The 15,511-nt window shown below is 35.4% G+C and overlaps 1 protein-coding gene across 1 annotated transcript in view; it reads right to left on the bottom strand.

Moving 5' to 3' along the window:
• The window catches only part of LOC117781777, a 42,787-nt gene continuing 27,276 nt past the window's right edge, over nt 1-15,511 (bottom strand). The window contains exons 3-15 of the mRNA XM_034618604.1: nt 13,194-13,289; nt 11,646-11,760; nt 11,448-11,542; nt 8,991-9,118; nt 8,723-8,934; nt 7,748-8,009; nt 6,550-6,663; nt 6,368-6,491; nt 6,175-6,289; nt 5,950-6,064; nt 3,214-4,256; nt 2,094-2,398; nt 1-307 (exon numbers count right to left, since the gene is read on the bottom strand). Of these exons, the coding sequence (XP_034474495.1) occupies nt 251-307; nt 2,094-2,398; nt 3,214-4,256; nt 5,950-6,064; nt 6,175-6,289; nt 6,368-6,491; nt 6,550-6,663; nt 7,748-8,009; nt 8,723-8,934; nt 8,991-9,118; nt 11,448-11,542; nt 11,646-11,760; nt 13,194-13,289 (2,781 nt within the window). The 3' untranslated portion in view covers nt 1-250. The remainder of the gene's footprint in view (nt 308-2,093; nt 2,399-3,213; nt 4,257-5,949; nt 6,065-6,174; nt 6,290-6,367; nt 6,492-6,549; nt 6,664-7,747; nt 8,010-8,722; nt 8,935-8,990; nt 9,119-11,447; nt 11,543-11,645; nt 11,761-13,193; nt 13,290-15,511) is intronic.

The raw sequence follows: 15,511 nt of genomic DNA, 5'->3' as shown, positions 1-15,511 counted from the left end.
TTTTATACAAAATGCCATTTACGTTATGTTGTTGCCCATTTTGACTCTATTTATGTGGCCACCACTGTTGGTTGTGCGTCTGTCTGTGTGTATGTGGTTGTTTATGATAAATTACATTTAATGTAATTTACGCAAACGTTTTTCGCGCACGTTTTGTGTTCTCATTTTATGCTTCTCGCTGCTGTTATCAGAACATTTGTATGGTTATGTTTTGTTGTTATTGTTGCTGCTGTAGTTGTTGTTGCTGGATTTATTGCTGCTGCATATCGCCGCCGCTGCCGAGGCCAGCCTTAGACTCCGGCGGCACCTGTTGTACACATGCAGAGAGAATAAATTTAACGAGTTAGTTTCCAATTGAATCTGACCTTATCTGATACGACCAGAGACATTATGTTAAGTCAAGTATAAAAAAAACACAATCAAAGCATAAGCAACATTCAGGTAAAGTAGCAAGTGTCTGTGTTTGTGTCATTATGTGTGTGTGTGTGTGTGTGTGTGTGTGTGTGTTAACACCCAAAAACAGAAAAAAAACACATTGAAATGCGCCCAACAAACAGCAACAACAAGCCCCATAACAATTACACACACTCACCTACACTCAGAATACATACACACAATCACACTCACACACATACAAAACAGCCAACAATTGGTTTTGTGGCATCAAATTGAAGAAAACAAGATGAAGAAGTAGTATTAAATAAGAAAAACATAGAAAGAGGAATACAAAATTCAAGTAGAAAAAACTTGAAGTAAAACTTGCATACGAAACGAAAAATGACAAGAAATACCAATAAGAAGATGAATACGAACAACAGCAACTTAGAAAGAACAAAGAAAAACTTTTACAACGAAATAAAAGAAAATTGAATTGAAGAAATATGTTTAGTTTTGTGTAGTCAGGAATTTGCAATATGTATACGTTCAAGTTGAGCAGCAACGTATAAAAATGGAATTAAATAAATTCTTTGTTTTTAAGCTTTGAAATAAACAAATATTACTTCGCAATCTTTTGAAATTGCTTGTATTCCTGTAGTTTCACTGAATTGTGTTGCATACCTTTAGGATCTATAGAAAATGGAATAAGAAAGGTGGCGTAATTAAATCTGTATGGCGCACAAAAGTATGCAACAAGAATTATGTTCATTAACAAATTGAGCACATTTCGAAGCTTACAGCTATGTAACTCAATCGAGGATGCCAAGTATTCACTGAAAGAAACTTCAGATGCTTGTAAACAATTCTTAGTTCCATTTATTGAACAACTATATCAAATAGTTCGATTTTCAAATGATTTTGAGTCTGAATAAATTTTAAATTTTTCACCGAATAGCAATTGACGGTGCTCCTGAAATCAACTTTAGTTGCGTTCTTGAGAGTTTTGATAAAAATGAAACGAACTATTAAATTAAATAAAAGACAAAAGCTATATATTGAATTATTTTATTTATAGTATAAAATATACTAATATACACCCTAATGCATTATATTTGAAAACAACGGAACGCACTGTATTGTTTTTATTATGTTCAAATCGAAAATTTCTTGGTAACTTAAAAATAACTAGCAAAAGATCATGCCATTAACAGATTTTTGATGAAAACAATCCAATAATTTGAGTAAAATAAAATCTTTATAAGTAACATTGTTGAAAATATGACTAAGAAAATTATCTTAAATTGCAGTCCCTCAAGAAGGCATTTTAAACAGCGAAACAGAGAGAGGTCTACTAATCACAACAAATACGAGTAACAACGACGACGATTGATAACAACGGCGACTGTACCTAGTAATTGTTTTTCATTCATTTTTGGAGGGAGAAAATTGGTTTAAAATTTAACCGCCATAGAAACTATGAAAGTCCAGAAAATCCATGGAATCTGTTTGATTTTGCTGTTGTTGGTCGAGCTAATCGAAAGATCATGACAATAATGATATAGATGGCAATTGAGTATGATATGAAATGATTGTTTTTGTTATTGTCGTGGTGGTAGTGGTGGTTAAGAGCAGGAGAAATAGAGAGATATGGTAGGAGAGTGGTAGAATAGTATTTACAAAAGAGTTTAAGATCCATGCCATAGATAAGCACTTACCAGCTTCTTAAAACAATCATCAAAGAAGGCGGTCATCGAGCGATAGAGATGACGCTTCACTCCAGATAAACTGTGTCCTTCATCTGGATAGATTTGCTGTTTGTACAGCACTCCCTTGTTGGTCAGAGCTCTGGACAAAACCATCGATTGCTGGACGTGCACATTGTCATCGGCGGTGCCATGGATGAGCAGAAACTGACGATCCCGTAAATTGTCCACATATTTGGATAGATCGCTCTCCTCGTAGCCCTTATAGTTGTCGGTTACGTTGGGAAAACTCAGATAGCGTTCCGCATAGGTGGAGTCTAAAAGATATAGAGAGAGACGCGATATTTAAGTTGACTTCCTTTAAGAATTTGAACAAATAATACCAAAAATAATAATTAGGGACACAAAACTATTACAACTTTAATAAGGTAATTCAAATTGGGAAACCAAAATTTTACGAAAGTGAAGTAATGAAAAATTGAAAAATTTCAAATAAAAAATATTTTTTAAATATCATTTATTTGGAATTTGTACTTTTTCCAACTGCTGTTTAAAAGTTCGGTTAAGTTTCCAATAAGATAATTATTTATAGACAGTTAGGATCAAATTCGAATGTATTTTATACCCTTATTTATAAATTAAATATTGTTTAATTTTAAGAAAACAAAATGAGTCAGAAAATTCATGTTAAGCCAGAAAGCTTAAATTAGTGATGTAAAAATACATCGAAAATATTAAGATATTCAGTAATTCAACTCGATGATTTTTTTGACGATCTATCGAGTTGGTTAAATCGATTTCCAAGTAAAATCAACAGCTCACTAGGGCTTGTTCATCGTATTTAATTTGTAGAATTGAGTTTGGTCGTTCAATTTTAGATGAACGACCGTAATAAAAAACGTACAAAAATTTTTAAAGTTTGAATAAAGCATAAAAACGATACAAAAAAAAATTCGTAATACAAGTATAAGTGTATTTTTTGAAAAAAACTCGATAATTGCAACTCGATATACTATTCTCCGAAACATCGACAGCTCAATATTTTTTTTTTGACGATATCCTATTTCGATATAAAACTCGATTTAAATTTTGGATTTACATCATTAGCAAAAAGGTTTTTGAATTTTCCTACCGTATAGCTTCCAATTGGTCACTGGAGATACACTGATGCCGCACTGGAATATCGACTGCTGTCCGGCCAGAGCGAGAGCAGCTGTATATCCGCCGTAACTCCAGCCCCAGACGCCCATGCGACGTGAATCGATAAAGTGTAAATTATCCCGCAAGTATTCGCTGACCTCCAGTTGATCGGAGACCTCAACGCTGCCCAGTCGTTTGTAGACCTCGTGGAGCAGCTGATAGCCTTGACCAGAGGAGCCACGCCCATCAATCTCGATGACAATGTAATCTTTATTGCCAGCCAAATAGGTGTTCCAGTCCACGTGCCAACGATCTGTGACCAGTTGAGAGCCCGGACCAGAGTAGACGTGTAATATGGTGGGATAACGGGTAATCTCATCCTCGCGCAGCACGGGCGGCAGGTAGAGACGCACCTGGGCATGGTAGCCGCCGGAGATCATGACAGGAAAGGTTTTCACCTGCGGCATCGCCACTTTGGCCATTTTCTCCTTGAGCCGTGTGTTGTTCTGCACAGTGAATAGCAGCTCCATAAACTGTGACTTTGGCTCTATAAGTCTCTCGGCAGCTTCTGTTTCACTTTCCAGCTGCTCCTGCGGTGCATTTTGCCGCTTAGCCTTTGGTGCTCCCATGGGCTTTAGACCATAGATGGTAGCGCTGGGTACAACCGGACCCAGACACTCGATAAGCACAAAGCGCGCTCGCAGGGAGAGAGGAAACTGCGCCTCGTGGTACAGACAATCGCTCGGTGGTGCAGTGCCATGGCCATGCCCCTGTCTCTGCTGTTCCACTGGCAAAGCTGGTGACGGTGGCAACGCCTCTGATTCCTCAGAGTCCTCCCAATCATCGTCCCACGCAGTGACCAGCTTTGGCGGCGATTTGGTGTGACCCTCGTCATAACCATCGCTGCGTTGCATTAAAGCCGGACACGTTAGACAATCGGGCATCTGGAGAGCCTGTCCCTGGCGAGCGGGCAACGCCGAGACGCGGTACAGATGCTGCTGCGAGGGCAGACGCTCCGGTGTGCCCAGGAAGAAGCTGCCAAAAGCGAAATGGGAAAGAAATAAAAACTAGTCGGAAGGGCTTTAGTCAAGATCCCGACCATAAAATATCCATTACTTATTTCAATATGTATTAAAGTACTCTATAGAAACTACTATCTAATAAAAGCTACTGCATACTTTTAGGTGCTTGTATTGAATTAATTATTAAAAACCTTGGTTAGCCGTTACTGCCGCTATACTTGTCCGATCTTGCTGCGGTTAAGTAAGATAATAGATAATTATCTATTATACTATTACTTAAAAAATAAGTAACAAGGTATATTGTGTTCGTTGGAATGTATGTAACAGGGAGAAGGAGGCATCTCCGACCCCATAGAGTATATATATTCTTGATCAGCATCAACAGCCGAGTCGATGTAGACTATCCGGATTTCATGGTTTTTTATGTTATCTATTATCTCACAAAATCACAGCAAGATCGGACAAGTAGACCGGCAGAAATAGCTAACCAAAGATATTAATAATGAAGGCAATACAAGCATCCAAAAGTATGTAGTAGCTTTTATTAGATAGTAATTTCTATAAAGTACTTTTATATATATTGAAATCAGGGAATAATACCGGAACCGGTACCGAAACCGTTAACTGAAACTAAGCGATTCATTTGTAGTACCGGATCTGAAACTGTAACCGAATGAAAATTCTCTGTCAAGAACCGAATACTGAAACGTTTGCACCGGTACGGTTGTTGTAAAGAAGAGCTGTCCAATTTTCAACTGTCATAACTTGATCAAAACTGAATAGATTCTCAAACGGAATGCCATTTTGATCATGATTTGGCCTCTAAATTCATACTGTATTAAATTTTTGTTGATTTAGAAAATTTAATTATTTTCGACCAAAATTCGATTTCGAAGCTAAGGGTCCCCCCTTTGAAATTTCGAAAATTCAATATTTTAAATCTCAAGTTTTCACTTTTAATCAGCTCCTTATATCGTTATTAGTATAAGACTAAACTTTAAACTTGATTCTGAGACCTATCATGTTTTTGTAAAAAATCATCTGAAATTGAACAAAAATTTGGACTTGTAAAGTAGCTAAATCCGCAGTCTAACCAACTTCAAACTGTCATAACTTGATCAAAACTGAACCGATTTTCAAGCGAAATGTCATTTTGATCATGATTTGGCCTCGAAATACATTCTGCTCCAAAATATTTTTAAATTCGTTCAAAAAAATTTTTTTTGCTCTATGTATGCTTATTTTGATGTCATATTTATTATAAAACGACATCGTAAACTTTCAAAATGTTTCAAAATTGATTTGTTGTATCGTTACGTACACGTACTGTAACTGGAACCGAAAGCAAAAACTGAAATAGAACCTTTTACCGAAGTAGTTACTTCGGGACGTACCGGAACCGAAACCGTAACCTATTTTTGTTACGGTTTGATTCCCTGATTGAAATAAGTACTGGCTATTCTATGGTCGGAATCTGGACTATAGCTTTTCCGACTAGTTTTAAGTAGCATTTAACTGTGATTTCACTAAGAACCTAACTGATGGTCGAAAAATTTCAAGTTGTAGCTTACACTTTATAACTTAACACTTCACTTAAAACTCAGTTTCACGGATATTTAAAAGCTTCTTCACTTTGGCTTTTCGTCACATTACGGATTCAGTTTTCGAGCTAGTTTGTGGAATTGTTACTTCCGATGGATACTCACATCCAATTATCCAGCTGATCCCAGTGCAGCAATCGATTCACTTCGTAGGGTCCATGTGTGAGGGGAAGCACGCGATTATTGTCAATGTCCACGTGCACGATGTGCCGGAAATAGCCTGTCGGTTTGCATGCGTGTGTGTGCGTGTGTTTGGTGAGAGGGAGAGAGAGAGTGTGTGTTGTGTATTCAATTCGAAACAAAAGCCAAATTGACATATGACTCACTTACCAAATGAACCATCTCGTAGTGGGGATATGGCCACATAGAGACTTGCATTGGCCGCAAACAATGGCACTGAGACGGTGTCCACCCAACCACGTCCATCGCCGCTCACTCGATGGGTCTGGGACAGCGTTAGAGATAGATACACCGATACAGGATATGAACATGGACACGCTTAATTAGGCCATTTGCGACTTACCTCAATGCAGACGAACGACGGACTCCGGCAAATACTGACCACGGATATATTTTGAGGTCGATTTAACCAAACCACTGCGATCTCCGTGCCACTCACCCAACTGGCACTGCTAAAGTAATGATCTCTATTGGAACGACCAACCGATTAGTATCACTATAAATTATTTAACATTCGCTACGCACTCGTTTTGTATAATATTCGGCGGTTTCAAGTCCGTTATGTGTATCTTCTGGGGATCCGATAAGTCGGCAACACGCAAAGCGAATGTGGGATTCTGAGTGCCCGGCTTTGGATATCTATAGCAAGGAGACAGTTTAAACAATAATATTAATTTGCAGTTGTAATAAACAAGGAATAGAATATGTCTTGTTTTTTAAAATGCATTGCTTGTTATTTCCGTAAATTAAAAATTTTAAATATCTTTGTGATTAGAGCTATTGTTTTGTTGATTTTAAGTATAATATCTCACTTATTATCTCACTTAACCTCAGCAAGATTAGACAAGTAGAACGGCAGTAATAGCTAACCAAACCTTTTAATAATTAAGGCAATGCAAGCACCAAAAAGTATGCAGTAGTTTTTATAAGATAGTAATTTCTATAAAGTACTTTTATATATATTGAAATAAGTAACGGGTAGTCTACACCGACTAGTTTTATCACTATTCCGTTATAAAACCTTCTTTATTTGTTCAATTATCTGTTAAAGAAGTTAAGCCCAGCAAAGTTTTAATTACTTGTGAAATAACAATTTAAATAACTGCTTGCCATCAATTTAAATCTTATGTGTAAAAGGTTCAAGTCAACTCTAAACAGTACATTTTGAAATGGATTTGCATACTTGTATTCGTATTATATATTGTCTCAGTGTTTTATTCTATTTTTAGCTTATTCAATTACAACTGATAGCATCTACACTTGGGCATATACAGAAGTATTTGTATGTAACTATATACACACGATGATATTTGCATAACTAAGCCTCAAATAATGACATTACACTTAACACAACAGGTTAGGCGGCAGTTATGTCACCTCGGTAATCCCTTCCGAGTTCAACCGCCTTAGGGACAGAAGCTATGCAAACGCAAACCTTTTGTGCATTTGGCAATTTATCAAATCGAAAGAGACACAAGCTTAACTGGTCCTTAAAAACTGCTTTACTCACTTGCCTTAAACTAATTTTAATTCCTTCACATGTACATTTGACAACTGTCAGGACACGGACTGAAAAGGTCTCCAAAAACTATGTGCAGTCGCTTCATGAATTTTAAGCATTACCTGAGTTTACCCAAACACTATTAGGACTAATGACAGTCACGAGCACATCATTAACACTTAATCGAAAAGTAATATAGCCTAGGACAGGTACACAACTTACCGTAAGGATCTTATTTCCGGGTACAAGTTGGCATGCGGATTAGTGCCACCAGCTGTGCCGCCATTACCTTTACCAACGCCACCACCGCTGCCACCGCCATCGCTCGTGCCACCTGTCGCAGCACCACCTGCGGGGCCAGCTGAGGTGGTGCCGTACCAGGCAAAGTGCTGCTCCTGCACGTGTGTATCGTTAAAGCTCGCATAGAGCAGCAGTTGGCCGTCATCCGACACCCAAATGGCATTATTTGAATGCAGGATTTCCTCTAGAAAGGACGACACGATTGCAAAATGAATAACGATGAGTGGCAATTACGTGATATTACTGTACAACTTTTAAGCTCTACAAAGTATCGATTAAAATATAATCTGATACAAGTCGTATTTAAAATATACGTATATATAGCTAAAATTGTAATAATATAAATAGTATATTTTATATATATATTTCATTTAATTTTAAATTTTATATTCATTTAAGAAAGTTTTTAATCTTAACAAATGTATTTTGATAAAAAATTTTTTTTTCTGCGAAATAAATATTCTTTAAACTCATTTTGTTGTTTTAAATTAAGAGCAAACTTTCTTTTAAATTTAAAAATTTGTTTTATAAAGATTTACACATTTATGTCATTTAACGATATACATTTACTATTATTTTCGATTATAATAAAAAATAGTAATTTAAATTTAATTATCATTAAACAATTTTTAATTTATTTAAACATTATTTTCAATTTTTTAAATGAATGAACTTATGTCACTTAACGTAATACAATTTATATTATTTTCAAATACTCGTATAATAAATAATATTTTTTAAATTTAATTATTAATCTAAATTTTTTATTATTTAGACTCAAAAAAAAAACAATATTTATTAATGTGTTCATATAAATCAACAAGCTGCTTTTATAATGTAATGCATTGGTTATCTAATACATAAATTATCGAGTTCAAAACATTTTTCGCGACCTACCTTCGTATAACCAATCAGGAATGCCGTTATATACGATGCCCGGCACCGCATCGTGGGTAATACGATAAGCGTGCGGACTTCGCACCTCCTGCCGATAGTAGATATCGTAATTGTAAACCCAAATCAGGGCATTGGCAGCTCCAGTGAAGCGAGCATAGTGTAAATACGGCCACTCGTCCTGCAGCTGATTGTTGCGCAATTTGACGGTCTCACTGCGAAAGGAATTGACATGAAATTAAGTGTCAGCTGGTCGTTAGATTTAGCTTACCTCGTGTGTGTGTCATAAAGTGTGTACTGTGCCAGATACGAGTGTCTAAACAGCTTGACAACGTTCTGGGCCAGCAGCAGGTAACGTTTATCCGCCGATAAGGTGAATGTGAAGGGCGACAGATTTTTCTGCAGAATAGTACGAATATATGAATATTGTGCTGCATTAGAAGCCATTAAAATGCGTTACATTAAAATGTTTTCTCATGTTAATTCCAAATAAATGTTACAACTTGTATACAAGGATTGTGGAACAATATGCGTATAAATAACGGCTAAAGTTGCGTATGCGCGATTTTAATTAAAATTTTAATTGCTTTGCACGCGCGCGTGTTCTGTCAATGGATACATCTTAGAATTGTAATTTCTAATTTAGAATGGCCGACTGTCTTTCGAAATGATGCTGCCAAGCTTTGCAGATAGCTAATAATGGCCTTAAATGAGTATTTTGAAGGTCGTCAGGGCAATAAAATGATGACATACAAATGATATACAAAGAGGGGAAAAAGTTATGTTTCTATTGCGGGGACTACAGTCAGATATCTAGGGAATCGTAGTAAATTTCAAAATTTTAAATTAAATTTTATTTTGCATATTTAAACAATTAAGTGAAAAAATATTTTTATTTAACCCATTCCTTCAAGTGAATCTGTAGTACATAACGTGATAATTATTTTAATAATATTTTCATAATAATTTTAATTATTATTTGCTGACTGTTTTTTCTGCCAAGACTACGCACTCATAAATCCTCACTTTTCCGATACCTTTCGTTATATATCTGACCTTACAAGTACTAATTACATATTATATTACCTTTTACTAGTCTTATATTACTACTATTACTTATACCAACACTAACACTTATTGATCTGATTGGGTTTTTCAGGGTTTTTCGCAATCCTTGCAACAAATGTTGAATCAATTATAATTTTTTCATACCCCAGATGTAACTTTAATTTTTTCTTCTTTTTAGTTCGTATTTTACAATTAATACTAATTTTAATTTTTAGTTCCTAATATAATTTTTATTCTTAGTAATTTTATCTTTGCCGACTGCTTTTAGTCGTGCATAATTGAATTAAATAAATAAATCAAATAAATAAATAAACATAACTAAAAGCTCAATTCATCAACGGTATCAATCAATAGTTTCCTCGGGCTAAAATGACATCTTGTCCTAAAACTGGTTTGTTGACAGTCGCATATTGTGCTCCTGTGCATTTATGTATTTATGTTCCGCCAAATATCAAATGCCTCGGGCTATTGTTCACACTTGACTGACTGTTTCCATTATCCTTGTGACTGCTCATTTTGGTGGTGAGGGAAGCACATTAATTATTTGCCAAGTGGCAACTGTTGACACAAGTGATTGCTTTGCATGTTGCATTTGGCAGCTGACAGTTGGCGGCATGTGGCACTTGTTGCTGCACTTGGCCCGAAGGCATACCGAATACTCGCGACTTGGCAGCCTTTAGAAATTTGACATACGTGCCCTATCCTTCCAGTAAGGGGGAGAGTGGGGGGAAGGACAATCCATAAACATTTCCTCTGCTTTATTTGTTTGTTTTTCAATTTGAAAGCGCGCATTATTCATTAGTCAAGGCTTTACCTACAAAACATCCATTTGTACTCACAATAAAACCGGATATTCCCGCTAGGTCCTTCTACGCGACGCACAGTGGGCAAATTTGCTGATCTAGTGTATTAAAATTAATAACTTACAAATAATAAGGTAAACTTCAAGATGATAATTAAAAAAAGGCTGAGATTTAATACTGAACAGTCATAAAGACTGAAGGGTAAAATATAAAAATCAGATTTTATATATTTGTAATCAACAGACTTAAATACGAGGCTGACTTGAATATTTGTGAATATATTTTCTTTTCGAAAGACAGTTAAAGATTAAATGGACTAATTAGTAAATTATGTTTAATAGAGCCGGATTCACGCATTATATTATATTATTATATTATACAGCTGTTCAGAAATACATTGAAAAGCTTTTAAAGGAGCTTTAATAAGCTTATTAAAGCATTAGTTGTTGAAAGATATTTTATTTTTATCAATTTATCGGAATTAAAGTCCGGTATTTAAGCCGTTTTGACCACTGTACGCGGTGGCTTGTCGTCCCGTGTTTATCCAAGCATTGAAATAAAAATCGCTTGGCTTTTATCGTTATGGGGTAGCGATAACTTGGCCCATTTGTTTTGCCTACTTTGGTGCGTTGTATCTGTTAACAGTGCCTGCCAACTGTTTGGCTGCCAAGTCAAGTGTGTACACTTGAGATAGTACTCATGCGATGCTGCCACACCCACTGCGCCCCATCGTAAATAACATGCTGCAAATATTTATTCTGCTCCGAGATAAGCAATAAGCACACATTTAATGCTAACTGTAATGGGTAGCGAGAGGGAGTGTTGTGGTGGGGGGAGGGGTCTGGAAATGTACTTACAAATGTCATATTGGACATGAGGACACGTTCCGTGCGATTGGCTGCATTCAGCAGACAGATGCGACCCAAATGGTCCTGGTACAAAAACTCCTCAGCTGCATCATCCATATGGCAACGGAAATTAAAATGGATTTAGGCCAAAATGGTATTGTGTGTGAGTGAAAGAGAGAGAGAGAGAGAGAGAGAGAGAAAGCTCACCATCGATCCAACTGCCATTGGCGCGCTGTGGCACATAGAGACCGTCGACAATGTCCTGCAGCTTGATGCGCTGCCCCTTGACCCGAGGTCCCTCATCGGGGGGTGTGAGCAGCACCTTTGTTGATAAATGCAGAAATTTTATATGTTGTCTTCTACACGCGCAGGTACCAAATGTACCAACGTACAACAACAACAACAACATGAACAACAACAACAACGAGAACAAAAACATCAACACAAAAATGTATTTAAATGATGAACGAAAATCGACGTGTGTGGTGGTGGGTGATGGGGGGGGGGAAGAAACATACATATCACGCAGCAATGCATTAAAAAAAGGTGAACAAAGATAAAAGACAAAAAATGAGCGTAACGTATTTACACGCATAACATTTGAGTTTTTTTTTGTGGATATTTATTAGTACAATGTAAATGTGTGTGTGTGTGTGCGTGTGTGTTTGCTTTTTTCTAAGCACAAATAAAAATACAATTGCAATTATTGTGATTATTGTATTGAAATTTATTGCTCATATTTTCTTTTCATATTTTAAGGCAAACACAGTTGTTATTTGTACAACAGCTCGTGTGTGTGTGTGTGTGTTTGTGTGGTGTAAGTGATAATTGCTTTTGTATTGGTTCATTTTGACAAATGGTTCGGTTCAAAGACTAACTCATTTGAGCAGCCTATTCGGCAGTTGATCATGTACACTGTACATTGTACAGGATTAACAGCGAACATATATGATTATATATATAATGCCAATAATACTATATATTCTAGTCAAGGTTCCAAAATATAAACATTTTAGTAAAAGAAGAAGATCACGAACTTTATGTATTTTTTTTATTTTCCAAACCATACCCTATATTTAATAAATTGGTTTGTTTCGCATTAGCGGAGTAAATAATTTCAAAAGTTCGGTTCGTAATCCGGTTAAGTACCGAACCTTGCCTCTAAGCCGGTTTCCAACCTTGGTTTTAATGCTGTTCCCCCAACTTGGAATATTGATGTTAAAAAAAGTAACCTATAGGGTGAATCGATTTGTTTCACAAAAATATGGTAGTCCAAATTCGTTGTCTACGGTCAATTCTAGGATGTTTTTACCAAGAATCCATACTCCTAAAATCAATTCTAAGTCACCGCTTTTTGAGTTGAAAAATTATGAAAATTATGTGTATTATGATTTTGACTTTAAATTCTTAAATTTCTTTTGGCCCATAAAAATGGATGCACCCTAGTAACCATCCTATTTACATTTTATATAACAGATTACATCATCACTATATGGAATATTTTTAATTGATTATTTTTACCGTCTCAATTTTTTGCTTATTAATATGGTAGCTTTTTCTTTACAATGGAGAACAACTGAAGAATAACTTATTTTGCTTATGCAACCTAAACTTTTATTTCAAGATTGGCCAGATTATTATTTACTTTTATCAAAATTGCCTAAATTGTTTTTACAATCTAAATCAATAACCTGAAGCATTTGCCAATATATCCAGTTAACATTAGAGTAATTCATGTTGCGGTTTTCTACTTACCACCGAGGTAACAATCAGGGCCAAAACGATGATGATGACCAGCAAGGCAATAAGTATTCCACGCCAATTGCGTTGATTTGGATTGCTGGAAACCAACTGGAAAAGGCAGAGAATGAGAGAAAGACAAAGAGAAGAAAAAGGGAAACATTAGAGAAAATAATTAATTTAAAATGAGCAATGCCAATGCAAACATCATAACGAAAGCCACGTGCGGCACATTAGAGACCCAAACTAATCGGGTCAAAATACTAAACAGACCGCAAATAATGGACTAAACGTTGCGGCCTCCATATCCCCTATCCCTATCCAACCCTCGCAAAGAAAAAGGATGCAATTTGGACAGTAATCAGCAATTTATGATTGGGCAACCTTAAGACTATGTGCAGGACGTAACAGGATACGAGCGTCAGGCTGTTGAACCTGTGCTCATAATAACGACTTGACTAATTTATGTGGCACATACACATACACACACACACTCATACTCGTGCACATCTATTGTATGCATACAAATTAACAGGCAGCCAATTCTATTGAATTCCCCGCTTAATGCATATTTAATGTAGTCAACAACAAATGTGAGCTTAAGTTTAGCCCAACAGGAAAAACAAATGTGGCAACTTCAGCAAATTGTGGCAACTGTGGCACGCAACTTGTACGCGCTGACACCGATTTTCCTTCTTTTTTTTTATTGGTTAGCATAATCAAAGCTCAAGTTAGTTAGTCATTAAGTCAGTCGGTTAGTCATTCATGTCCTATGCTCCTTGCTATTTCACCATCATTAAATTGGGACACAAAAAGATGAGCTACATTCTTCTCTTAATTAATATATGACATTGATATAGTGCATGCTAGAAAATACCCTATATTTTGCTCGTTTACTGCTCACATCAGATTATTGGGAATATTTTTCTGTATTTAATTTTAGCTTTAATTTTTGTTAGAGTCCTATCACAAGAACTTTTTATTTAAAATTAATATGTTAGTCACGAATACAATTCTGAACATATTTTTAAAAATATTGTAGTTTAAGTGTAATATTAATATAATTTAATCATTATTATAATATGGAAAAATAATAATGTCATGTATACTCTAACCTTTTTATAAAACATACGAATAATTTAGTTTAAAATAAGTGATGGTAAGTAAATTTGGTTTATGATTTAAGGCTAATTTATTATCCAAAAATGATATTTTATATAGAAACTAGTCATAATAGATATTTTTAACTGGAAAATAGAATGTGTAATATATTGTCTAATTGTTATACATTACAAATCTCAAATTATTAAGCATTTTTCTTAGTGCAGGGTGTACAAAAGTATAACAAAAGAAGATTTTGATTAATATTTTTTTTTTTATATTTCCAATTCATTTTTTCTTGAAGTCTGAAAATGTGACCTACTTTAGAGCTGAACTATAACTTGGCAGACATATCGATACTTTCGGATTACCATTTATTGAATGCAGTGCTATACAAATCAAATGGCCTCAATTTAAAACGCATAAATATTTACTGGCAACCTAAGCAATTAGTGCCATCGGATGCATAGGACCGCGGGACTTAATTAATAACCAAGAAACACTGGTACAACTATACAGATAGAAACGCCCGAACACATGTGCATTGTACGTGTACATAACTCATGTTTATTTATATGCAAACATATATATAAACCTACACATGCATATATACACATATATACACTTGCTAAAGCACACATGGTACAGTTTACAATTTTTAGCTGCCCGCAGGACAGAAAATTGAACCGAAAAGTGAACTAAAAAGTGGAAAACAACATAAACTAAACTCGTATCAAATAACGATTGTGGCCACAAGGTTTCATTGTTTTTTTTTGTTTTTTTTTTTGTTTTTTACTATATTCTGTATATGCTTGTTATAGGGTTTAATCAATTTAAGAGATTGAATAACAAACTATTAAAATTATAGAGCCATTGTATAATACGTATAAGATAGTCTGTTTATGGCTTAGAGCGTATCACTTAGTCGATCATTCGTTATTTTAATACAAACTTTTGTTGTGAATCATAATAATAACTCAGGGCGCATATACTTCATTTAATTGAATTGAATTTATGATGCCGCTCAATTGTTTATTATGCTCTTTGGGGGGTCAGTCGCGACCTTAAGAAATTCCTTTCAAATGTGCAGAATAGTAGTGTGGAAAACGCAAAAATAAAAAATAAGGAAACACTCAAGTTGATTGCAGTGGAAAGTTTCAAGTAAGTATTCAAATATTGCGACCATTATTGAAATTTGAACACTCTGCTTGATGAGATGCCGTTGACGCTAA

This window comes from Drosophila innubila (assembly GCF_004354385.1).
Source record: "Drosophila innubila isolate TH190305 chromosome 2L unlocalized genomic scaffold, UK_Dinn_1.0 4_B_2L, whole genome shotgun sequence".
Classification (NCBI taxonomy): Eukaryota; Metazoa; Arthropoda; class Insecta; order Diptera; family Drosophilidae; genus Drosophila; species Drosophila innubila.
Note: the sequence above shows the minus strand (reverse complement) of the source record. Positions and strands in the feature narration are given on the sequence as shown.